The sequence below is a fragment of the Pongo pygmaeus genome, chromosome 5, assembly GCF_028885625.2.
Source record: "Pongo pygmaeus isolate AG05252 chromosome 5, NHGRI_mPonPyg2-v2.0_pri, whole genome shotgun sequence".
NCBI lineage: Eukaryota > Metazoa > Chordata > Mammalia > Primates > Hominidae > Pongo > Pongo pygmaeus.
Genome location: NC_072378.2, coordinates 104990007 through 105016879, shown reverse-complemented (window position 1 = coordinate 105016879; position 26873 = coordinate 104990007). Strand labels below are relative to the sequence as shown.

The following is a 26873-nucleotide window of genomic DNA, read 5'->3' as shown; positions in this document are numbered from 1 at the left end:
ATTCCTTTTTATTTCTCCAACATTTAACCCATTGTCCTAGCACCTTGTGGTCACTCCCTGATTCCTTTTACTGATTGGATGAAAACATTGTAGCAGGTGATGGTGCTATTAAGCCTATTGATATTCCCTTGAGAGAACAGTGTTCTTGTCCATGCTCTAAGCAGTGTCGAATCAGTTCTACAAAAGTGATTTCCTTCAGGGGACATGCTACAGAGTAGAGTGATGACAGTCCCTTTTCCTAATGAGGTTTACTGGACCCTGAGGCCTACCTGTGCTTGAGGAATGCTGGTGGTGCCCCACTGGGAGACCTGCCAGAAATTAAAGGTGATGCCCATGTCTTTTTCCCTCATCCTCAGGATCCTTTCTGAGGTTCCCTATGTGGCCTTGCGGAGGAGGGATTTTTTCATCACTGTGTACTTAAGGACATTATCAAGGCCCTGACTGTGTGTGGGGTACTTCTGTGAGGCTGCAGGAGAAAAGAGGCCTTGGTTACAGCACTCAAGATGCCTATTTTCTAATAAGGAAGAGATGCAAATACTGTAACCACAATGTTACACAGAACGTGTAAGGGCTGAAGTTATTGAGATGAAGAGGGTAGAATCTTCCCACAGGAGTCACGGAGGGTTACACATGAAGGAGGTGGAGTTTGAATCCTGCTTGAGGAAACGATGGGAATTTGGTGCTTAGAGATGGGAGTGGAGGAACCATTCCAAGTAGAGGGAAAAAAGGCAAGAGGAAAAGAGGAGGATGGGCTGGATTTGAAGAGCAGTGAGTTTGCAAGAGCTTGGTCTGGAAGAGGGGGGAGACCCAACTTGGAGAACCCTGGATGTCACCCTAAGGATTGTGAATCACTCTAATTATCCTTTTAATGTTATATAGTAAATTCCACAGCTCTTCTTCTGCCCCAGCAAATATGGTGGGAGCAGAATAAATTCTTTCACAGAAAAGCTGAAAGCTCTTGGGAAGTTCTCACTTAACCATTTCCATTTGTGTTGAGTCCTCCCTTCATTTTCTCTCAGTGAAAAAAAATGCAAAGGGTAGGTGAGAGAGTTGGGAGGGTCAGTTAGGATTGTGGCTCCAGAGTATAGATACCTGCCTCAATATAACTGTAGGATGTCCTTCCTGGTTTGATAGATGAGCTTAAAAACTAGAAACCAGTTAGTCCTATTTCCTCAGACAGAATAAACTGGGTATGTTTCTGTTAAGTGTGTTACACAGTTATGTCTAAATACTATATATTATTGACTTGATTTAGTGCTCTTAGACATGCCATCTTATTGTTTGTTCTGAGAGTATTATCTCATGGTAGATACTCAGCCTAAGTTAATATTTTATGAGACCCAATGATAACTTAAGGCTAAAAATATGATGGAAACCAGGGCTATTTTTTTTGTTTTTAAAGACAATTTTGCTACACTCGAGAGCTAAGATTGAGAAACACAAACCCACATTTGAGCACAAGGCCCATTTCCTTTATTGGCCATTCTTATGAGCAATGATGAATTTTAACAAATTTTCTCATTATTAAGTCCATAGCCTTCCAAAGACCGTAGTAATTGATTTTTATATTCTTACAAATATTTACAAAGTGGTTATTACATCCCAGGCACTGATCTAAGAACTTTACAAATATTAAGTTGTTTTATCCTTGTAACAACCATATGAAATAGGTGCTGTTCTTATTATTCCTATTTTACAGGTAAGGAAATTAAGGCACAAAGAAGTAACTTGTCCAAGGTCGCACAGATAGAATTCACTGCCATTTGAGTAGACATGTGAAGTAGAGGTTGTGTTTCGTGTGTTTGATGTCACCTGCATGGGAAAGGGGAAGAACTTGCCTGAGAACTTCCTATGCTGTACCCTGTGCAGATTTGGGTTCTTGGACCATTTTATTAGATGCTTCCTTTCTACAGTTTATGTCAGTAGTTGTCATTCAGGAGACTCAGTATTTTTGCTGTAAATGTTTGTAAGTGAACAATTTCTGTATATATACAGCGAGTATACATTAGCTGTACCACAGTCTAGCCCTGCATATTTTTTTATGTTAGAAGATGTGACTGGTGGTAGCATTTCCCCAGATGTACGGCAGTGACTGTACAGTTAATAAGAAATGACATTTAGCACATGTTCTATAGGCCCAACACCCTGCTAAGCACATCCTATGCATTATTCTGTTTAATCCTCCTAACAATCCCATGGAGCAGATCCTAAGAATATCCCCTTTTTATAGATATGGAAACAGAGGCCTGGAAAGGTATGGTAATTGAGTGCAGGTTGCAGAGTAGGGATTTGAACCCTGGAACTGTTTCCTGAGCCTCTGGTCTTGACCACTCTGCATGCTCCCTCACCCTGTGCCATACCAGGGGCCAGGAATGACCACTCGTTCATGGCTGAGTGCCAGGGCAAAGCCTTTGCCGCTGTGTCAGCCTCCCTCCAGGAGCAGCCGTGTGACATGCTCATGGCCCGTGGCCCTCCTTGCTGGTTGTGGCATTCTCCCTGTGCTGGCCAACCCAGCTGTCTGCTCCTGACTCCTGCCAGTGAATGACAGCTGATCTTGACAAACTTCTGTGGTCATCTTGTAGCAGATCTGCTTCATGTCTTAATAGATCCTCCACTCGCTTTTGCTGTGAGCACGTATTTAAAGAGCCAGGTTTCACCCGGTATCCCTCCACCATCAACCTTCTCCCCAGCTGAGTTCAGCATTTGTGGGCTGCCTGAATGCCACTCCACCCTGTGATTGGGCAGTGAAGATATGGGTGTGGGCGGAGCAGGTGGAAACCCGGACAACATGGATCCTGACAGTGATGGTGGTGACTGTAAGGAGGGGAGTTTATGCAGTCATGTTAGCTGCTCATTAGGCACCTTGAGAGGCCTTTTGATAATGACTTCTCCTCTTACTTTAAGATAGTATTTTCTTCTACACCAAGCATGGTATCCATTATATGGTAGATGCTTGATAACCATTTGGTGAATGCATGAACCAGTGAGTGACTGAATGAATGGATTGCTGCCTGGTTCCTTTTATTAAATGGCATCCTAAAAGGCCCTGGGGATGCCTTTTCTCCTGCTGCTGCCTGGGATTGTGTTTCCTCTACTTGGTTCTTCCCTCCTGAATGCTTGGCCTTTCTTCCTCTTCCCGTCTCCTTTGCGTATAAGCCCAGTGGGTGGCTGGACTCCATGGTGGAGGCAAGAAATGTTTTAGGTGATATTACAGATGGTGATAGGTTCCATAATTTTGGAATAGAAGTATTCTTTGGGGAAATTAGGAGTTAAATCAACTCTCAAGGGCTAATATGAGACTCAAGCCCCCATGTATGATATTAATGTAGGAACATGCGTTCTGAGTCCTAAGCAGACTGTGAGGCAAACCCCTGGGAACTGAATATATTTGAGAAGCTCAGATCATCCAAGCACATGCAGTGGAATCTGTCCCTCATCTGTGCTCTGGACTGAGAGTCTCTTCTTGACGTGGTGGTTTTATTGAGATGCTGAATTGAAATAGAATGGTTTATGGAAATTGTGTTCTTGGTGCTAGTGATAGATTCCTACAGTTTTATTTTCCAGTTGGAATTTATAATTGATACATCACACCAGTGTCTGGGCAGATTGTGCATTCAGTGGTTTTCCCTCCTGTATCTTTCCACAGATGTGTCATCCCCACACCAGCGAGCCTCTGCCAAGATGAAACCGATAGAAGAAGGAACAGAAGATGACGATGAGGTCTTTGAACCGGCATCTCCAAATACATTGAAAGTCCATCAGCTGCCTTGATCAGAGATAGAATTCAGGTTACTGAGACGGAAGGTGTCTTGAAGAGATCTTGAAAAGTACCAGCACTTTTTCATGGCTTTTAGGTTATTCTGCTTTAGTGCATCCAGACTGGTAGAGTCTGAGGGAGGAAGTGAGGAAGGGTCAAGGATGGAAGAGTTCTTTCACTTACCCTTTTTATTAGTCAGCTTTTAAAGTAATTGTTTTACTGAGCCTTCTGACTATGCCTTGTTCTCTTTTGAGATACATATTTTCACAGTCTTTTCTAGATATATTATTGTTTTAACTTAACAAATCTTAGCAGTCTCTCAATGCCTTTTCACTTATTTTTTTCCAAGTTATGATTCTTTTTCCTCACAGTCTTTTTTGTTCCATGGCAATGAGGTTGTCCATTTGATAATTTTAACAAACAATGTAAGTTTAAAATTGAGGCTAAGGTAACATGAAAAAGCAGAGAATCTCAAACTTTATTCCATATATATATTATATATATATATTTTATATATATATATTTTATATATATATATAAAATATATATATATATATTTTTTTTTTTTGAGATGGAGTTTCACTCTATCGCCCAGGCTGGAGTGTAGTGGCGCAATCTCGGCTCACTGCAAACTCCACCTCCTGGATTCACGCCATTCTCCTGCCTCAGCCTCCCGAGTAGCTGGGACTACAGGCGCCTGCCACCACACCCAGCTGATTTTTTGTATTTTTAGTAGAGACAGGGTTTCACCGTGTTAGCCAGGATGGTCTTGATCTCCTGACCTCGTGATCCGCCCGCCTCGGCCTCCCAAAGTGCTGGGATTACAGGCATGAGCCACCGCACCCAGCCTATTCCATATTTTTTTAACGGGACATTTTAGAGAAAGGTGTGATTTGACTGGTTTTATTTTTCTCCCAGGCCAGAAGTGTTACTCCACTAGATCACTGTACTTAGTTGGGCACTGTGTGGATAACTTGATAATGAACAAAACTCTCATTTTACTCACATTACCCTTGTATTGTGCCATTTATAAACTGCTCTGAAACCCGAAGCTGGAAAGATAACAGATGGGTTTCTGAGCACGGGGTTAATCTCCAGCTAAACTCAACTTCCTTGGGATTTGGAGTCACCATGTTGTGCACACTCTGGTGTGGGAAACGCTTTATGTAGGGTGGGAGGACAGGGGAGTTAAATGGCTGGGCAGGTGCCACAGGATGAGGCGACTGAAAGATCCGCTTCATTCTTTGATCTGTATTCTGAAGTTCCAGATTGTTCATCTAGAGGCAGAGACGTCTCTTTTAAAAAAGTGCCAGATGCCCCGGTGCCAGAGCTGCGAACGTGAACACAGTAGAAGGCAGACGGTTTACCACAGGCCAGGCCATGGACACCCCACCCAGATACTGCAGTGAGGGCCTTGATTCCAGACCTCTCTTTTCTACTGAAATCATGGTTTAGTAAACAGTGGCATTTGGCTGGTGGGAAATGGGTAACTGGTCAGTGTGTCTGGCCAGCGTGGCTCTGGCATTTGGCCAGGACACTCCGTTGAATGAAGCTCGTTGATTGGCCATGCTGGTCATGTCTATTTTGCTTCATCCACTAGAACCAACTTTGAGTCAGTCTCCTGTTACGTTAAATGTCTAAGAAAAGTTCCAAATGAAGTTGTTTTCAGGTGAACTGAGCCAAAAGAAGCAACTCTTACCATGAGGTGATTTCTGTTAGAGGAGGCATATAAATAAGCTCATCTAGGGTCACCTCATTTTCCTAAATATGTTTTTAAAGCAATTATTTTAGTAATTTCATTTGAGTTAAATTTACATGCTCGGTCACTCATTGAGAAAATTTACACAGACTCTGAATCCAGTTCCTGACATCTTCAGATGTTGGTTTACTGACATCACAGTAAAAAGGCCACTGTCGACCGGATACAGTGGCTCACACCTGTAATCACAGCACTTTGGGGGGCCAAGGTGGGTGGATTGCTTAAGCCCAGGAGTTCAAGACCAGCCTGGGCAACATGGCTAAACCCCATCTCTACAAAAAAAATTAGCTGGGCGTGGTGGTGCATACCTGTAGTCCCAGCTACTCAGAAGGCTGAAGTGGGAGGTTCGCTTGAACCTGGGAGGTTGAGGTTGCAGTGAGCCCAGATCACACCACTGCACTCCAGCCTGGGCAACAGAGTGAGACCCTATTTCAAAAAAAGGCTGCTTTCACTGTACTGCTGCAGCAGTCTCTTCAGGTAGCTAAATTAAGAACTTGTTTTGGAGAAATGAAGCAAAGGTGAATGACAGCCTAGGCTTTGAAATTATAAAGCTCTCTCAGGTTGAACTCTCTCGCGCGCTCTCGCTCTCACTCTCGCCCTGTACCTGAGAGCACAGGTGTGACTGTGACATCATAGTGCTGAGACTACTTTCCTTTAACCATTGGGGTTAAGTTGGGCAGCCCATTTACTTTACACGCACATAAGACTAATTTACAAAATCACTCTATACAGTCATTAGATGTAACATCCTTCCCTGAGTAGAAAGTAATGCATGTGTTTGGAGGTTATTTTCTGTAATGCTGGGAACAAACCTGTTTTAAAAGCACACTGCTAAAAGTAGATGATATAAGACCATTTACTGTTTTTATTAAAGTATGTGTGTGTATCAGTGTCTCAATGTGAAGATTGTAACCTCAAGTTTAGGAATCTTAAAAGAGCCGCTTAGCCTGAATGGGAAACGTGAAACCATTTTTAAATACACACCTCTAAGGAAGAAGCCCTCCCATATAGACTTGATCTCAAAGAAGCAGATAAGAAGACAGAAAAGTGTTTTAAGTGTAAGATCTCCTATGGAGTACTTTAAATTCATTTATACAAATGAATAAGTGTATCTTTGTAGAATGCATAAATACATAGATAAAAACATGTTTGCTGCCAAAGTTCCCAATAAGATGCTTCCTGTGTTTTTTGGCCTTTACTTAGCTGAATGATCAAAGTTCAGAAAATGATCTGCAAAGGTTACTCCATGTACAACCCCAAATCTACTACTTTAAATGTAACATCAACTCAGTTGTATGAATCTGGAGTGTAATATTTATATTAGAATGTATATGTCATTTAAAATATTTTGAAAGCCCTCATAAATATTTATATTTACTAAACTAATAGCATAGACACTATATAAATCCGCAGTGATGCTTATATATCTTAAATTAGTAATAATGGGTGCTATATAATTATTTTCAGTTACTATCCCTGACTCTCTGGAATCTTCTCCATTTCTCCCTATCACTCAATTTCATTTTAATCATTGGACACCTTTGCGTTTTGCTGCTAACGGTGTGTGTATGTCACCCTCTTTATATCTGGTTTTCCCACTTGTCTGAAGCTCTCCTGATCTTAGAACCTGGAGCTGCAGATTCCTCCGTGTCAGCTCCCATCACGGCCCCAAAGACAGAGTCACTTGGTTGCTGGAAAAATCTTTGGGGAAAGCTGGTATAAGCTACACACTGACCTGTCCCCAGTGTTCCCAGGTAATGACTTGGCACTCCAGAGAAAGTTTCATGCTGTTGCGTGTGGTGGCTCCAAGCCAAGCACCTGGCATGCAGGTCAGCCCTTCCCAGCAGGGTGTGGCGTCGTCCTCTTCACAGATGCCACGTTGCAGCCCCAAGGCCCCACCATTTTGCGTTTTTTAGAAACCCATCTTCTTGGTCATTTATAAAGCTGCTTTATAGATATCTTTGATCCTGGCATGCCTTGGTTTCCTCTCCCTTCCCTCTTTCTAATCCTGGTTTCCTAACCTCCTCTTGTAGTAATTCTCAACTCAATTCAAAGTCACAAGAATTTGGAATGGTAGGATGCTGTGCGGGGAGCTCGAGGCTGAGGCATAATCACTGCTTTGGTTCTGCTCATCAGGGGACACGCTCCCTTACTCATGGCAGCCATGTTTGATTGTCACAGAGCCCCCTGAATACCCTGTCTGTAGTGACACACTGTAGGTGTCATAAATTTTAAGAAACCTGCTTTTAAGTACTATTTATAGGTTTTTCTGTTATACTTGCAACCTAGTTTTAAAATACATGAGGATTTTATGAAAGCTTTATACAGACATTTATAGGAAACTCATTCTTTGATTTTAGGTGCCATTTAAATTGATAACACTTACTTTATAAAAAGATGCTTTTTGTCTGGATAGAGCCTTATAGTTTAAAATACCTTCATATATTGCCATTTGATCAAATAAATTTCTTACTTAGAAAATGTGTGTATTTTTTATTTCATTCCTCTTACATGTATCTAGCTTGTTCGAATGTCATGTCCAAAGGCCAAGGTTGTGGGGATGAGCCTGGTGCAGGCCATTGTATTCTGAGCAGACCAGCAGGGGCGGTGCTCGTGGGTTGGTCATACCTGACTTCAAAGGTCCTGCCATCTTGGCTGCTTTGACTGTGAAAAAAAAAAATGGCCAGAAGGCAGCGTAGACAGTGTTGACTAGATGCAGCAATGGAGAAGCCTTCAGAGTTTTATTGATGGGACTTGGTGGGCTTCAGCTTTTTTTCCATTGCATCTGAACATTCACTCCCTTCTAGTTTCCTAAGATTCAAAAATATGAGGAGTCACATGAAGGAGTCAGAAGACCTCCCTGGATCTGTTCTGTGGTGGATGAGGGAGACAGTCTTTCTATTCTTTGAGAAACCCACATTTTCTCCCATCAGCTGTCCTAGGTATTGGAATGGAAACTTGACAGCCCATCTTTTGGCCTTGAGTGGCAAGTCCTTGGCATCTAACACACCCACCCTAGTCAACCGCAAGGATAGGCCCAAATGGAAGGAGCATCTTATACCATGAGAGGAATTAATTCTGTCACTCAACAGGCCATGGCATCTAGGCCTGATGTCTGGGTTTCCAGCCCTGAACTTCGTGCTGAGCCAGCTTTTGACCAGCTTCCCCTTACCTAAGGCTGTGCTGTAAGAGCTGGGAGTTTCCACTGATGTCCACTTGGGGGTTTTCTGTGGACAGACGTGGCTACAGCCCACCAGAAGATAAAGCTGACAGGACTTGACTATTTGTGGGAACAGAAGTGGTGGTGAGTGAGAGGAGCATGTCAGAGATTTCTGGCTTATGTTACTGCTGGTGATTCTCTGGCCAGGAACATGGCAGAGCACCAGGTTTGAATGCAAAGCCTGAGTATGTTTTCTTCATGCTAAGTTCCAGGGGCCTTGAGAATAATGAAAAGATGTCAAGCAGGCAATTGGATAAGTCAGCCTGGAACTCAGTGAAGCGATCTGGGCTGAAGATACAGATTTCCAAGTTGAAGACGTCACTGTGAGTTTACCAGCTTCCTAATACATAAAGATTTTTCTAGTTAAGGTTTTTTATTTTCCTCGTCCCTCGCCCCCCCATGAGTGAATGAATCATAATAAATGAGTGAATTTTTGATCTTTTATTTTGAAATGTGTTAACATTTGAAAGATCCGTATAAGTGAGCCAGTATTTTTTAAATGGTCAACACATGATGTTGTAAAGTCACACACATGGATATAAGATCTATTCCAAGCGCAAGCTAGACCAGTGCAGCAGCACAAAACTGCCATTAACAGGGTTTCAGACTCCACACTGCAAACAACCTTTAAGAAAGATTGTTCCTTTTCCACTCCCACTGCTTCACTTGACTAACCTTAAAAAAAAGAAAAACGAAACTATCATAGAGTTTTTTGTAGTATCAAGAATAGCCACAGTTGGCTGGGCGTGGTGGCTCACGCCTGTAATCCCAACACTTTGGGGAGCCTAAGGTGGGTGGATCACTTAAGGCCAGGAATTCAAGACCAGGCTGGGCAACATGACAAAACCCCATCTCTACTAAAAGTACAAAAATTAGCCAGGTGTGGTGGCACGCGCCTATAATCCCAGCTACTCAGGAGAATTGCTGGAACTCAGGAGACGGAAGCTGCAGTGAGCAGAGATCACGCCACTGCACTCCAGCCTGGGTGACAGAGCAAGACTCTGTCTCAAAAAAAAAAAAAAAAAAAAAATCCACAGTTATCTCAAGATTATTAAAGTACTTACTCTGTACTCATCCCTTTTCCAAAATCTGTGTGAGGCTAGATTTTCTTCATATACTTCAACCAAAACAATATATGTTACAATCTACTGAATGCAGAGCAGATGTGAAAATCCAGCTCTTGTATTTAGCCACACCTCTAGAAGAATTGCAAAAGCGTAAAACAATGCCACTCTACACTTTTTTGTTTTATAAAATAGTAATTTTATAAATTTTATAAATAGAAAAATGTTCTTCATGTTAACATGTACTGAGTTATTATTTTTAAGCAGAATGATGAATTTCATCATTCTCTAAGTGCCTCTGTTCCTAGCCCCTGTGGCTCTCCCCTGGTTCCTGCAATAGAACCCCACCTTGTTTCTCCACCTCTGGCCTCACTTTTTCCAGTCGACCTTTGTGCTGCTATCAGAATAATCTGAAAATTTGCCAACAGAATTGAAAACCTTCTGATGGAGCTTCCTTTCCTGCAGAGAAAAGGCCGCACTCTCTGCACGGCCACCAAGGCCCTTCCCATACCCAGTCACCTGCCCCCAGCCAAGGCAGTGACTTCTCCATCCCCTGAACTCGTCACACATGAGCCCACCTCTGCCCCAAATGCCCGCACTTCTCCATCCAGCGGTACCCCCAGGGTAAACTCCCACACCTCTGTGGATCTGCTCTTCCCTCCTTTGCTGCCCTCTGTGGCCAAGAATTTATGCACACGATATGGCTGGTTGTACAGCAGCCATGGCAGGGATGTTTGCTTAGGTCTCAATGTCTCTTCAGAGCATCATTGAATCTAGCAATGCTCTTTCACTTATCTATTTGAACCCTCAACAGTACTGTCAATGTGGGAGGGCAGGCCCTGTGTCCCCTTTTTAGAAGGGAGAGAAGGTGGGTACCGTCTCACCCAAGGTCACATTGTCGGCAGGTCCCAAACATATGTGGTCTGTTCACTTTCCTAGTTCTGCCTTACAACCCTGGTTAATTTTTTCTTTTTTTTTTAGAGACAGGTTCTTGCTCTGTTGCCCAGGCTGGAGTGCAGTGGCGTGATCACAGCTCACTGCGGCTTTGAACTTCTGGATTCAAGTGATCCTCCCAGATCAGCTTCTCCAATAGCTAGGACCACAAGCGTGCACCACCATGCCTGGCTAATTCTTTTTTTTTTTTTTTTTTGGTAGAGATGGGATCTCACTATGCTTCTCAGGCTGTGTCTTCAACTCTGAGAAACCGACTTATTTTCTACTTATTCTACTCCTACTCTATGCTTAGGCCTTGTTCTCATTCCAGATTTGGGCCATGTTCACAGTTCCCACGTCATCTACAGCAGCGTCCTCTTGGTTGCCCTACCACTGGGTCTTGGATTTTGTTTTGTGTTTTTTGTATTTTGTTTGTTTGTTTTTGAGACAGGTTCTTGCTCTGTTGTCCAGGCTGGAGTGCAGTGGTGCGATCTCAGCTTACTGTAGCCTCGACCTGCCAGGGTCCAGTGATCCTCCCACCTCGGCCTCCCGAGAAGCTGGGACTACAGGCGTGTGCCACTATGCCCCACTAATTTTTGTATTTTTTGTTGAGATGGGGGTCTCACCATGTTCCCAGGCTGGTCTCGAACTCCTGAACTCAAGCGATCTGCCTGTCTTGGCCTCCCAAAGTGCTAGGATTACAAGCGTGAGCCACTGTGCCAGCTGGATCCTGGATATTAAACACTACGTTAATATTTTCTTGCTATTCACCAAGGACAAATATATCCCACTGACTTCCAAGTTCTCCCAGCCTTCTTCTTCATCCTGTCATGAGAAAATTTACCTCTTTCCCACTTTTAGTTATGTCTTTCTGATTTTCTTCGTCTATTCGCTCGTCCCAGCTGCCTGTTAAATGCCATGGTGCTTATCATTGCTGGGCCAGTGCACAGGGCCTGCTCCCAGGAGGACACCTTGACTCAGGATTTTACCCTCTGACTCCTTGATTGGCAGGCCAACAGAACCAAAAGTGGTTCGAACTGAGCTAAACTATCTCACATCTGAGTCAATGGAGGTCCCACGACTGTAAAACAGCTCTTATAAGAAGGGACCTTGGGCGGGGAAGTGATGGTAGCCATTTAATTCTTGATATTTATCTGCAAATGATGAAAGCATACTGAGCTGTTCACAACTGTTGGTGACTACATTATAATTATTCCATTTGTGTAGAGACTGGCTGAGGCAAGACCGCAGAAGGATCTCAGACAGGGAACAAACCTCAGGTTCAGCCTCCCAGCGGGCCAGCTACACTGTACAGAAAACAGAATTACAATTCACTCATCTGCTATGACATTACTTCTCTTAAAATTGTTTCTGTAGGCCGGGTGCAGTGGCTCACGCCTGTAATCTCAAGGAGGTGGCTTTGGGAGGCTGAGGCAGGGAGATCCCTTGAGCCCAGGAGTTCAAGACCAGCCTGGCCAACATGGCGAAATCCTGTCTCTACAAAAAAAATGCAAAAATGAGCCAGGCGTGGTAGTGCACGCCTATAATCCCAGCTACTTGGGAGGCTGGGGTGAGAGGATTACTTGAGCCTGGGAGGTGGAACTTGCAGTGAGTCGAGATCATGCCACTGTACTCCAGTGTACTCTGGGCAACGGAGTGAGACCCTATCTCAAAAAAAAAAAAAAAAATCGCTTCTGTTGTCTTGGAGACCTAATTTTTTTCAACGTGCTTCCCACTACTTTTGTTGTTCTCACCTGATCTCTTCTAACTTTTCTTGTTAGTGCTGATATGTTTTGTTAGTAAGAACAATTAGGTGTAATGGGAGATAGTGAGAACAGCATGTATTGAGTGCCTATTATTTACCAGAGGCTGCATTTAAAATACATGATTTAGTATTTTCACAACAATTCTGCAAGGTAGTTATTATGATCACCACTTTGCAGAGAAGGAAACTGAAGCTTAAATAGATTGAGTTTACCAAGACAGTTCAGCAAATCACAAAGCCAGGACTTCCTCCTGGACCCCTCAGACCGAGGCCTGCCTGTCTGCAGCCCCCTTTCTCTCCAGTGCCCCTGGAGGTTGAGTGTGAGGCCACCAGTGTATCTGGTTCCCAGTTACTTTCCTTAGGTTATCAAGGAGTTTTCATGCTAAAATAGAAAAATGTAAGACTTTCTATTCTTTGTACATGTATTTATATAGAGGGTCATTTTCTTAGAAAAAAAAATTAAAATCTGACATTGGCCTTTAAAATGATTACCAATTCCTGTGAAAAAATGGGGTCCTAGTATATTTTGTCCCAAACTGATTTCTTATCTACATTGTTTACCTCCATTTGCCTCATAGATGGAAGCAGCTGAAAAGCACAGGCCTGAAAAAGGAGGCAGAGTCCTTCTGCCCTGGACGTGGCTTGGAGGTGGGACAGAAGCGGTTCTGAGCGCTGGCTCTGACAGTGTGATTTTAGGCCAATTGTGAAGCCTGCAGAGCCACTGTGTCCTCACATGTACACTCGAACCTTTCCTAACACATAGCTTGCACCCAGTACATGTTTGTCCTCCTCTTTCCCTTTTTCCTTTGTCAAGTTGAATCCTTAAGCCTTCTGGAATCTTGGCAGCCACAGTCCTTGTAAAGAGCCTTGTAAAGGTCAGTGCCAGGACCCACAGGACGGACAGGACAGGGGATTACTACCAAGGCTCCTTCTGCTTACAGCAGAAATGGCTGGAGGCATGGGTGGCCCACACTCACGGCTGCAATCCCTCTGGACCTGTTTGCCTGGAGCAAAGAGAAGAGCCAATTCCAACTTAGACAAGTGGCTTCAGAAAGCACTAGGCAGAGAGGAGGCTGCAGAGACCTCTCTGAGGCAGCCAGTGGATAGAAAGCACTGGTGTAACAGTGAAACAAGAAAAGAACTAACACAACTAACTCCATTTGTTTAAAGGGCCTGTACGCATTCCTGCACGTAGCCTAGGATAATTTTAGAGAACTAAGATAAAACACAAAAACAGCAATCCTGTAGCTTTTGAAACCAGCTCTGGGAATAAAGGGGAAGTATATATATTTTAAAAAGCAAACCAACTATTTTGTTAAAGGTTTACAGGAGCATTGTGACCTGACCAAGGACAAGGAAGTTCTGAACCTCCTCAGACCCTTGCTGGCACTCAGATGTCTGCGATTATTGGTCACCTCTTGATCCAAAAAAGTTATGTTGAGGATTAACTTTCTTTTTATTTTGAGACAGAGCCTCCCTCTGTTGTCCAGGCTGGAGTGCCGTGGCGCTATCACAGCTCACTGCAGCCTTGATCTCCTGGCTTCAAGCGATCCTACCACCTCAGCCTCCCAAGAAGCTGGGTCTACAGGCACGCATCACCACGCCTGGCTAATTTTTGTATTTTTTGTAGAGATGAGGTTTTGCTATGTTGCCGGGGCAGGATGCTGATGCTGCTGTTAAGGACCACAGTTTGAGGTCCTCTTGACCAGTTTGAGGTCTGATCGTTTGAGTCCTGATCGTTTGAGTCCACCCCCGTCCCCATTGGGCAGATGAAAAACACAGCCAGGAAAATTGAACCCAAGAAAAACTAGAACCCACGTATTCTTGTTCACAGTCCAATTAAAAGCAACTTGTATTTATTGGCTCCTGGCCAGTAGTTTTCAGACTTTTTATAAAACAGTCACTCAGGGAACCAGTTAAAAGTCTAGCTCCAAGAGCCCACCCTCACAGATACTGACACAATACACCTGCTGGGACAGTGGGTTTAGCCTGGGCTGCACGTTGGGATTAAAGATTCTGATGCCATTCATCTGGGCAGTGGGAGTCTTAAAAGCTCCCCAGATGATTCATATGGATAGGAACGTTGAGAAACTCTGGTCTGGGGTGAGGTCCAGGAATTTCCCTTGCACAAGCATGCCAGGTGATTGGGTGGAACTCCTGGCAGGTCCAGGCTTTGCAGGCTAGTGCATTCATAGCCTTGCTCCCCACTGTAAGAAACATGGCCAGGTGCAGTGGCTCACGCCTGTAATCCCAACACTTTGGGAGGCCACAGCAGGTGGATCACTTGAGTTAGGAGTTCCAGACCAGCCTGGCCAACATGGTGAAACCCCGTCTCTACTAAAAATACAAAAATTAGCCAGGCATGGCGTGCGCCTAAAATCCCAACTACTCAGAAGGCCGAGGCAGGAGAATTACTTGAACCTGGGAGGTAGAGGTTGCAGCAGTGAGCTGAGATTGCACCATTGCATTCCAGTCTGGGCAACAAAAGCAAAACTCTGTCAAAAAAAAAAAAAAAAAAAAAAAAAGGCCGGGTGCGGTGGCTCACTCCTGTAATCCCAGCACTTTGGGAGGCCAAGGTGGGCAGATCACGAAGTCAGGACATCGAAACCATCCTGGGCAACATGGTGAAACCCCGTCTCTATTAAAAATAGAAAAATTAGCCGGGCGTGGAGGCATGTGCCTGTAATCCCAGCTACTTGGGAGGCTGAGGCACGAGATTCGCTTGACCCGGGAGGTGGAGGTTGCCGTGAGCCGAGATCATGCCACTGCACTCCAGCCTGTGCAACAGAGTAAGACTCTGTCTCAAAACAAAAAACAAAACCAGAGAAACACAGTGGAGCAGGATGAGACTGAAAGTGGGTTTGGAGAATGACTAGTAGAAATGGGTGGCATGGATGGAAACATTCAGACGGAAGCAAATGTGGGCAATCACATTGGTGTGTGATTTTGATCCTTTCAACTCTCCTACTCAATTCCTTGTCTTCCTGGCACTTCCTAAAGAGTCAGAAGGAAGCTTACTGCCTGGTTCTGGTGACTGGAAGAAGAGAATGATTCAAATCAGAATTCTGAGATGTCTTTCCTAACTAGCTCCAAGCCTCGTTGTGGCCCAAGTAGTTAATGTAATCTCCCTGAACCCATCTGTAATATAGGCATATTGATATCTGCCATCTTAGTCTTAGGAGGGTTTTGTGAGAATTAAATTTTAAAGCACCATGTCACCGATAAAGCACTATAAAAGTAAAAGCTATTATTACATTAATCAGTGACACATAAATGGAAGCTGAAGGTAAAAAATGTATTTCTTCATTAAATTATACCTGAAAACTCTTTTCAGAACTTGTATCTAATTTGTCCTTGTTTCTAGAGGCACACATTTAAATCGAATACTTAGAATACCTGGGTGTGATATCAGCATTTTGACAAGATATTGTTTCTTCTCAAATAATGGAAGTATGGGCAGCCCTATTAAGATGTCTGAGTGAGAAGAGGAACATCAAAGTTTTCAGTAATAAAATCCCAATGAAGAAGTCTTGCATTTCTTATTTCTTTTTCTTTTTTTTAGTGACAGTCTCACTGTGTCTCCCAGGCTGGAGTGCAGTGGTGTGATCACAGGCACTACAGCATCGAACTCCTGGTCTCAAGCAATCCTCCTGCCTCAGCCTTCCAAGCAGCTGGAATTACTGACACAAGCCATCATGCCCAGCTAAGGTTTTGTAGAATCAGGCTGTATTAGTCCGTTTTCATGCTGTTGATAAAGACATACTTGAGACTGGACAATTTTACACAAGAAAGAGGTTTAATGGATTCACAGTTCCACATGTTTGGGGAGGCCTCACAATCATGGTGGAAGATGAAAGGCATGTCTCCCATGGTGGCAGACAAGAGAAGGGAGCTTGTGCATGGAAACTCCCCTTTATGAAATGATCAGATTTCATGAGAATTATTCACTATCATGAGAATAGCATGGGAAAGACCCAACCCCATGATTCAATTATCTCCCACGGGGTCCCTCCCACAACACCTGGGAATTGTAAGAGCTACAATTCAAGATGAGATTTGGGTAGGGAAACAGCCAAACCACATCACAGGGTCTCACTATGTTAATCAGGCTGGTCTTGAACTCCTGGCCTCAACTGATCCCTCTGGGTTGGCCTCCAAAGCACTGGGATTACAGGTGTGAGCCACCGTGCTTGGGAGAAGTTTCATATTTCTCATAGCTTGAAAGATGGGGGAGAAACGTATGGGGTAATAATGCAGTATGATTATTTAATGTAATTGAATGTTTACAGTCCTGTGGTTTCTTATTACAAGAAGACTTTTAGAAATACTTTTTTCTAGACAAATTACAAATATCTGATTATCTCTTCAGTATTGTGAGCTCTGTGTTGACAGCCCCTGTCTTCTGCATAAGAGCTCAAAAGGCATTACTTATAATTACACATTTTTTCAGTCAGAAATTTTCCTAGGTAAGTTTATCAATCATGTGGATATTCAGATACTCGAGTATTATAGCTATGAGGGGATATAAAAGAATATCTGTTTCAGAGAGCAAGTGAAGAGTGCCCTCTGGTGGTGTCAAGCAACAACTGAACTGCATCATGTTCAATCTTTATTCAGAATTACTAAATTCCAGTTCTTCTACATTCTTAAAAGTCGGACTTTCACCTTAACCATAAGGAATTTTTACACTTCTAAAGGCCCACTGCACAGTGGAGTACATTATGACATGCTTTTTAGATTGTGTTACTTAGGACATCTTTTACATAAGCCTTGGAGAAAATTTTAGTAGGGATAGTGTTCCATTAAGAAATAATGTCTTACTAAAAAGAAACACTGGAGGTTGTCAATATGGTCCCTTTAAATGGGATCTCTTTTTAAATTATTTTTTAGTTTTTGTGGGTACATAGTAGGCGTGTATATTTACAGGGTACATGAGATATTTTGGTACAGGCATGCAATGCGTAATAATCACATCATGGAAAATTGAGTATCCATCTAAATGGGATCTCTTGTATAATCTGACATTGACCCACAGTCTTTTATTACTTGTTGTTGTTGTTGTTGTTTACTGATTCCATTCTAAAGGAACTCGTGGACTCTTCTCCAGCAGATTTTGGGAATAACCATCTAGGATGGTCAGGTATGATCCTAGATGGAGACAGACTATTGAACCAGATGCCAGTCCAGAGTCCCTTCCCACTGTTTGGTTTTATGTTACATTTTCCCCAGCAATGAGTTTCCCCATTAATGTTGTGCAGCCTCAACAAACAAAAGCCCACCTAAGGAAGTACAGCGTGGACCGGGCACGTCGTCAGAACACCACAGCAGGAGCTTCTCACATGGCAGCCCCTCCTCTGCATTTTCCAAGATTTTTACTGTGAGGAAATTATGATTATAATTAGATTTTTATTAATATAGTTTTAAGTGGATTTTTTGGGTGAGTTTGATTGCTTTTGGGCAGAAGCAGTTTAACAGGGGACTAGCAAAACTAGTATCTGAACTAGTTAATGAAAGTTGTGGAGAATTAGTTTCATGAAGAAATGAGAGAACTTGAAGAGCCAATGTGGAGATTGATAACTATAAGGGCTTAATATGTGGCCCGATGATCTCAATGAAAGAGAGTGGTAAATGACCAGGCGCCGTGGCTCACATCTCTAATCCTAGCACTTTGGGAGGCTGAGGTGGGTGGACTGCCTGAGCCCAGGAGTTCAAGACCAGCCTGGGTAACATGGCAAAACGCTGTCTCTACTAAAAATACAAAACATTAGCTGAGTGTGGTGGCGCGCACCTAAAATCCCAGCTACTCGGGAGGCCGAGGCACAAGAATCACTTGAACCCGGGAGGCAGAGGTTGCAGTGAGCTGAGATCACGCCATTGCACTCCAGCCTGGGTAACAGAGCGAGACTGCGTCAAAAAAAAAAAAAAAAAAAAAAAAAAGAAAGTGATAAATAACACTTGAAATATCTGACATACTGGCAGTGAGGGAGAGGCCACAATTCTAGAAGGTGGAAAAGCAGTATGAAAGGACAGGTCAACAATATGTCTATTTGCACCAAGTCAAACAGAAATGTGGTTTGATTCTCAAGTGTGAAAGTCTTTCCCTGGACTTTGACTTTGGGCATTGTCCTTACGTTAATAGGTGTGGGTCCAGCCTCTTCTTTCTTCTGGACAAAAGAAAACAAACCATGTGATTTGGGGTGTAAGCAAAACCTCCAAGGTTGGAGTTTGTGTTTTAAAGAACTTTTACAAACTGGAGCAGGCGGATATAGCTACAGATGCTGAGCAGCTCAGAAATTAAGTAGAAATGGAGGCCCTTGACCTTCAGAAACAGCCCATATCTTCAAGAAATTTTGAGTAATTTTAGAAACAAAATACACTATAAATACAATAAACTATCCTATATTGTGTTAAGAAACATGCCTGCTATGCAGCCACAGAAACATTTACTATTTTCCAGACAGTCCAAATTAATTCAGAAAGTGTGTGTGTGTGTGTGTGTGTGTGTGACAGAGAGAGAGAGAGAGAGGATTAGAAAGGGCAACATACTGGTTTCTAAATTGAGGATGACAGAAATTACATTTGAACAACTGTGAAAGTTTTAAGAATTTTCAATTATTTCTAGAAAGCAAAGCAAACAAGAAACCCCACAGAGTTTTTGAGGAATATTTTACAAAAATAACAGGCAATCAGGAGCAGAATCGATCACAAAATGGTGGCTATCACACAGCACTGCTTTGATTTAGTAGCCTAGCAAGCAAAAGCTTCATACAAAGGTCCTTACAAAAGGCTTATACAGGAGACACAGACAGGGGTAGGAAACGTAGTAAAGTACTCTGTGTACAGAGAAGGACAGCCTGGGATTCCGGCTGGGTCTTCCTGTTATCCTAAATGTGCCTTACAGCTATTCTTTATTCGGAAAAAAAAAAAAAAAAGCATTAATTACATAAGCATATTGGACTATTTAATGATCAAATTATTCTATGTATAAACACTGGCCAGGCGTGGTGGTTCACACCTATAATCCCAGGACTTTGGGAGGCCAAGGCAGGTGGATCACCTGAAGTCAGGAGTTCGAGACCAGCCTGGCTAACATGGTGAAACCCTGTCTCTACTAAAAATACAAAATCAGCCGGATGCAGCGGCACGTGCCTACAGTCCCAGCTGGAGAATTGCTTGAACCGGGGAGGTGGAGGTTGCAGTGAGCCGATTGCGCCACTGCACTCCAGCCTGGCGACAGAGTGAGACTACATCTCAAAAAAGAAAAAAAAAAAATCACCCGCATGTGTGCCTCTCTCTCTCTCTCTCTCTGTGTATAACCAGAAGAAAATTAATAAAAAATGCTAATGGTTATTTCTAGGCGATGGGATTATGTATAATTTTTTTTTATAAAGATTTTCAGTCAGGTGTGGTAGCTTGCACCTGTATTCCCAACACTTTGGGAGGCTGAGGTGGGATCCTTGAAGCCAGGAGTTAAAGACCAGCCTGGCTAACATAGTGAAACTCTGTCTCCACAAAAAATTTAAAAATTGGCTGGGTGGGGTGGTTCATACTTGTAATTCCAGCACTTTGGGAGGCCAAGGCAGAAGGATCAACTAAGCCCAGGAGTTCAAGACCAGCCTGGGCCATAAGATAGTAAATTTTTGTTTTGTGATATTACCACCTCTACAAAAAACGCAAAAAATTAGCCAGGCGTGGTGGTGTAGGCTTATAGTCCCAGCTATTGGGAGGCTGAGCTGGGAGAATCACTTGAGCCTGGAGAGGTTGAGGATGCAGTGAGCCGTGGTTGTGCCGCTGCACTCCAGCTTGGGTGACCAAGCAAGACCCTGTCTCACAAAAAGAAAAAAAAAATTCCATATACTAAATATAAATTAATAAAAGCTGTTATTGGTTACTTTCAGATGATGGGATTATGTGTATTTTTAAGGTTTAAAGGTTTTCCATATTCTCTAAAGTACAAAAAGCCCTACACATTCAAAGAAAAGTGAATCATACATGGTTGTACAAGAATGTGAATATACTTAATAATCAAAAATGGTTAAGGCTAGGCATGGTGGCTCACACTTGTAATCCCAGCCCTTTGGGAGGCTAAGGAGGGAGGATTGCTTGAAGCCAGGAGTTCAAGACCAGCCTGGGCAGCAAAGCAAGACTCCATCTCTATTAAAAAAAAAAAAAAAAATTAGCTGGGCATGGTGCACATCTGTAGTTCAGCTACGCAAGAGGCTGAGGTGGGAGGATCGCTCAAGTCCAGGAATTTGAGCCCACAGTAAGCTACGACTGCACCACTGCACTCCAGCCTGGGCAACAGAATGAGACCTCATCTTAAAAAAAAAATGGTTAAGATAGTAAATTTTATGTTATGTGATTTTACCAGAATTTAAAATAAAATAAAATAAAAAAGAAGAGTCATAACAGATCATCAAAAAAAAAAATAATAAATCATCCAGGTGAAGATAGGAAAATAAGTTTGATTGTGGAACTGGCCAATTTAAAGAACTCTATAGTTTTATCAAATGGTTTGTTATAGTACATCAATACTGCATTCATGGTTTGATAAATCTACATTCATATTTTAGATATTTGGTACTGATAAAATTTGCCCTTTTCTTTTCAAATTCTTTATTAGAAAAAACTTGTAGAAAAATTCTAAAATGATTTCTTCAATAGGCTTTGAATATTTTGCTTCAGACCACTCTTCTGACCACATGAAGTATGTGTCTTTATTCACAAGCTTGCACAATCCCTGCTGGACAATTCTGAGTGATGGCAGCTCCCACCTTTCCTTCTTCCTTCACTTAGACTGCATTTATTCAGCATCTGTATTGTTGGAGTAAGTTCCATGTTAATACTCACCACTGAGGATATGTTAATACCACTTAACTTATGCTCCAACTGATGTAAAACACTGCCTAAACGGCCTTTTATCCTTTCACTTAACTTAGTAAGAACACACATCATAAAAAATCTCCAAAACCCATCATAAATGCCAACGTTATATGTTTTATTTTTAATCAAGTAATTTTTTTAAACCTCAACATATCCATAATTGACAGAATAAGACATTAGGCATGAAATGAGAATATAAAACCCAGAGTGTACAGAAAGGCAAACAGTGCTTTAGTCCCTCCAGATGACTGCACGTGAGTGAAACGCATTCCAAACATCTACCCCTTTTTTGTCTTTTAAAAACATACAGTTCAAGTGTTTTTATTTTCACTTGTAAACAACATGAGTCAAAATGGACAATGAGGTAATCTAAATACTACACAGGATAATTTAAAAACACTAGATAAAACACCATTATTAAAGACATATAAAAATCAGGGTTCACTTTGGTCTCTAGTATGGTTAGTTGTTAATACCAAAAAGCAACACATACTAATTGAAGCCAGCTTGGTGGTAGGTGCCAGTGGTTGATAGATGTGATTCAAGAGGTAGTTAACACCATCATTTTCAAGCTGGTAACTCTCACAAGTGTTAAGCCACAGATGCATTAAATATCATAATACTTCTCACGGTACAGTACTTTACCATAACTTGCAGCTTTGTTCCAAATATAAAATTTAAAAATGAATCATAGGTCAACTTCTCACTCTAACTGAACAATTAAGACACAGATCATACAACCACCACATCTTAAAGAGGCTGTTGACAGCTATGTAAGACAGAGTTTGATGCTTTTAACAAGATGTTCTTCTCTAAAACAAATAAATCTCATTAAGACATCTAGAAAATTAAAGTCAGTGCAGCTGCACTTGTACATACTTTCCCAAATTTTATAACCAAAGGGGAAATACACATATATATTTTATGATAAACATTTCTTAGAGAAAACAGATAAATTAATTTAAATTAACTTTAAGACTTAATGAGATTTCCCATGTCCTGTATAATTCATCTTATAGTGAATGTTACAAAGTCTATTAACACTTATGGGCTCCTATTCACAAACTAAATACAACCAGCAGTAACTTGGGGCCGCACTGGTGCAAAATAAAACTGAGCCAGAATAAAAAAAGTATCGGCAATATTGGAGGTGGACTGATGCTAATAACATGACACTTCTTGAACTTTTTTCTTACATTGCACGCTAAACTTCCAAGTTATAAGCAGGTAAAAATCTTTCTAAATCTTTCAACTGCAAAAATACATCCAAGGCCTTCTAGTGAAGACTAGAAACCCAAGTATAAAAATGTTTTCATTATAGTCTGCCATGTAGCAAATGATCAGCTTACAGGGCTAAGAGACTGGCAATGCATCTTGTTTAGGAATTACATTTGTGTTGACATGAGGGTGAGGTCAAGAGATAACTTAATTCACAGACCTGCTGCCCCACCATTAGTAAACCCTGCAAAGTGATGCTTCACACAGACCCTTTTCCCTCAATAGCTAGTAATGGCATTGCATGTTCATTCCTTGGCAAGCCAGTGCTAGTTAGTTATGTGCCTGGGGCTATAATGCTGCAATACGCTTGGCTTCAGGGCAGCACAGACAGTAAATGAAGGACATTGGCATCTTTTAAACTCTTTGCCTAGCATGAATACCTGCATACACCAACCCCTCTCCTTGCTACCCCTTCCAACCTCCACCTCTGGGCAAAGTGATGCTTCTAAGACTGCTTCCGTGTTCTGTTTTGCTTAAGTTGAACAGTGCCCATAATTCTTTAAACTAAATACATGATTATTTTAAGGAAATGTTTGGAGACTTTGCTAACTAAAATGAGATGCTTCATTATTCACAAGTGTTTGTCAGAAACATGCAGTTGTGAATTGCTATTTATAATACAGATAAAAAGGTTCTGTACCAGAGAATTATCAGCCACCTGTAAGGCTGGAACAGCATACATACAGGTGTGCTATGCATCAACTATGAGGTAGCCTTTTGCTGTAAACAGAGTAATATTTTACCTATGTAAATGAACAATGTGTTCACATCAGTGATATTCACATATACACAGAGTTGAGGGAATCTGCTTTAGAGGAGTTTTCACATGAAATAAAAATAGGATAACTGATATCTGATATTCAAAAATTTTGATCTGTGTCAAACTCAGAGGTAGTTACTATCATCAGTACATAATACTTATATAAAGGTAAAAGTTATTTGGTTTGTTTTGAGTAAGCAGGACTGTAGACTAGTCTGTAAAGAAACAACAAAAATATTATATGGTATGTTCCCTGAGCAAAGTTCTTTGTCCTGAGTATGTTATGTAATAGTGATAATATTCTCATATAAAAAATAAACCCCAACTTTCAACCATAAGATAGGTTTGGTATGTGCTCTTAGTTTAGTCTGGTAAGATGATGAAAAGGATTTCAAATTGCACCCATAAAGACCATAGTTCTCAAGTGTTTCTATTTTACCATAATTTTAGCTCTGAATTTCTTTTTGTGAACAGGAAATGTCCAATTTTGAAGTCCATAATTTCCTGTTTCCATAAGGTGAAGGAACTTTGGTTTGAATTTTCAAAGTGACTTATCTATCATGTTTTGCATTTTTACTGTTAACCTGCTTATTATACCTGCTAAAAATTGAGCAACGCTTATCATGTTTTGCATTTTACTGTTAACTTGCTTATTATGCCTGCTAAAAATTAAGCAATGCCACTTTGATTTGTCTACATAATTTAAATAAGTTTGAAATCCTCACATAAGGCAAGGAAGTACTTCTCTACAGCTATATCACATTCAATATCGTCAAAGGTAAGCTTTGCATCACAGCACACCGATATTTCAGTGTATACCACGCAGATTCTCACAATCACTGTTGTGAAATTCAAGCTGAGTTGTAAAGGACTGGCAACCCAACCTGAGGCATTTTCTTCTTATGGTGGCTTGCTGAAACAGCAGCAACTATACATGTCTCCCATGACAGGACAGGCGGGAGAGGAAGTAGAAACTGTTCAGCAGAATATGTCTCATTTGAGTCATGCTATTTTTATTTAATTATCTGAGCTTACACCAACAGGCCCATACATTATAATTATAATGCTTAATCTTATTCCCAATATTAAGCACTATAATTAACTGGTACCTTCTTGCAGATGTTTCAGAAATTTGCCCATAACATCTAGAGCCAGGATGACCCCAAAATAATTTTTTTTTCCATGACCGAAACCTAACAGGACCAATACTATGACTGGCCCCTAGCCAGTTTATCACTCTAACTGAGAACCAACCTGAGAAGACTCTCCCTGGCACTGAATGTTCATCCTGTATCCACCATATAGGTTACTTCAGAATAAGCATTGAAGGTCACTTCCATAAGATCAAAGTTACTGTATAAAATACTTCTAGCTCTCTGGTGGGAGAGGTTTGGTACCTCTGCCCCAGGCTTGTCACTCTTGTTAACTGCCACTAAATGCTGCACTTTTTCATATCATTTGCAGGTCATATATATTGGGCAACTGTGAACATCCACTTAATTTTAATTCTCAACCCCAGTATTTAATTCATTTCTGTGCTGCTTGTTTTAGAAACAAATTAGATAACTCTCCAGGAGGAATAAAAACAACCACCAAAAATATATGCCAAACAATTGGAGTTCTCTAAGGTCTTTAGTAGTAAATAAGGAGGGCTCCCTGCTCTAAAGCAATGGGTAGAAGATTGACTTAGCCAAGGGAAGCTGCTGTTGTCACACAATCCCTTACAACCCTCACAACATGGAAAAGGTTACAAGAAGCTGGTATTAAAATACTACTGAAAACAAGCCACTAAGATTATCCTCCCCTTCATTTCTCTTAATAGGCATCTAATTTTACAATCAAACATAGAATTTAAAACAGTGAAATATCGGCCCAAATTACACATTCATTGTCTTTTCTGGAGTTATGTTATCCCAGAATCAAAAAAGCTTATGGCAGTCAGAGGCATATGAAGTTAAGGTACTGCCTTCAAAAAGGGGGGAAAAATTACTCCTCCAGAGATTTCAAGAAAAAGAGGCAATCCCAAATTCGGGAGAACTGGATGTCTTAAAAACCTTTAGTACCCCATAATTGGCAGCTCTGAGATCTGAAGTATCCTTTGGTTCACACAAAAGGTAACAGTCATGTTTTTATTTTTATATAATATAAAAGAAGTGGTATTTCAAGAAAACTCCAGTGGGCTAAATTTAAAACTATCTATAATGCTTCACATGGGTTTTCAATTCTTGGAAATATCCAATTATATGAGAGAGGGTGTGTGCTTTGATCTATACACAAATATATAAAGACAAAGGCTCTTTATATATATGTCTACATTCCTATATAAAAATCCTCATGTACACACACAGACTCAGGCTCTCTCCCTCTCATACATGCACATATTGACAGAATCTTATTCTCTGAATTAACATAAAACATGACACCCTGCTCAAATGTAATTTGCTTAGAGTGATTTGTCTGTTTAAAAAATTCACAGTTCCCCAATAGTAGTTAAAATCCCAGGTCAGCTACTGCTTGTGAAATACTGTTCCCCTATACTTGCATGAGGTAGACTTTGCAACCGGGTAAAGGAAAGAACATATGAAGAAGACCTGTTATGTCTTTTTCCTTTTTTGAACTGAAGGCCCCTTTTTGCTTTGCTCTTCTGGTGCTGTAGATGACTTTGTGGAGGAAGCCTCTTGAGGTGACCTGCCTGACCGTTCTGAGATCTCTGCCCTAGCCTCCTGAGGAAACGGTGGTGATGTAGAGCCATGCCCGCCTCCCACTTCTCGAGGGAGAGTTGAAGTGCATGGCTGGGATTCTGCTTCCTGTCTTCCCTGAGAACTCGCGGGTGGCTGTGCAACATTTTTATGTGGGCAGTTTGCCACCATGTGCATGATGCTCTGACAGTAATGGCACTTCTTTGGCTGAGGAGGTAGACTACATTCCTTAGCATGATGATCAAGGCCACCACAGTTGTAGCATCTACAAGGAAAAAACATGAAAACATCTCAGAAGTAGGCAGCATGTATCCAAAAACACATTTTCAAATGTGAAAACACACAAACTATCAATGAGATAAGCTTATTTTAATATGCCTTCTTAGAAGCATTTATCATTGTTTATACTGGTTACACTGTTGGTTCGAAGACTATCATCACCAAAATGTTCTGGTGAGGTTAAAAACTTAGTTGTGTGAGACACAACTAAACACAGTGAAAAACAAGAGTATTAAAACATGTAAGAATATTTAATCACTTCCATATAGAAAGGATTCCTTTAAATTTGACACTATCTGGTCATTTTAAAAGAACCGTTTAGCCCACTAGAGGGCAGCGAATATTCAACAAAAAAACAACCAGCCAGTTTTAAAAACCAAGAGTGTAGAAATACAGCTGTTGGCATGATACAAAGTGGCAATTCACTCAGAAATTGGCAAAATTTTAGACCAAATTAAATTTTAAGAGTTTGACAC

The 26873-nt window shown here is 41.5% G+C and overlaps 2 protein-coding genes across 7 annotated transcripts in view; one reads left to right on the top strand and one right to left on the bottom strand.

The window, feature by feature from the left end:
* Positions 1 to 7997, top strand: part of BVES (blood vessel epicardial substance) — a 38615-nt gene extending 30618 nt beyond the window's left edge. Inside the window, exon 8 of the mRNA XM_054491840.2 lies at positions 3647 to 7997. Coding sequence (XP_054347815.1) covers positions 3647 to 3771 — 125 coding nt within the window. The 3' untranslated portion in view covers positions 3772 to 7997. The remainder of the gene's footprint in view (positions 1 to 3646) is intronic.
* Positions 7998 to 21479: 13482 nt separating this feature from the next.
* LIN28B (lin-28 homolog B) overlaps positions 21480 to 26873 on the bottom strand; it is a 144326-nt gene continuing 138932 nt past the window's right edge. For all 6 annotated transcript variants that reach the window (XM_054491837.2, XM_063666463.1, XM_063666464.1 and 3 more), the window contains one exon: positions 21480 to 26383. In XM_054491837.2, the coding sequence (XP_054347812.1) occupies positions 26014 to 26383 (370 nt within the window). In that variant the 3' untranslated portion in view covers positions 21480 to 26013. The remainder of the gene's footprint in view (positions 26384 to 26873) is intronic.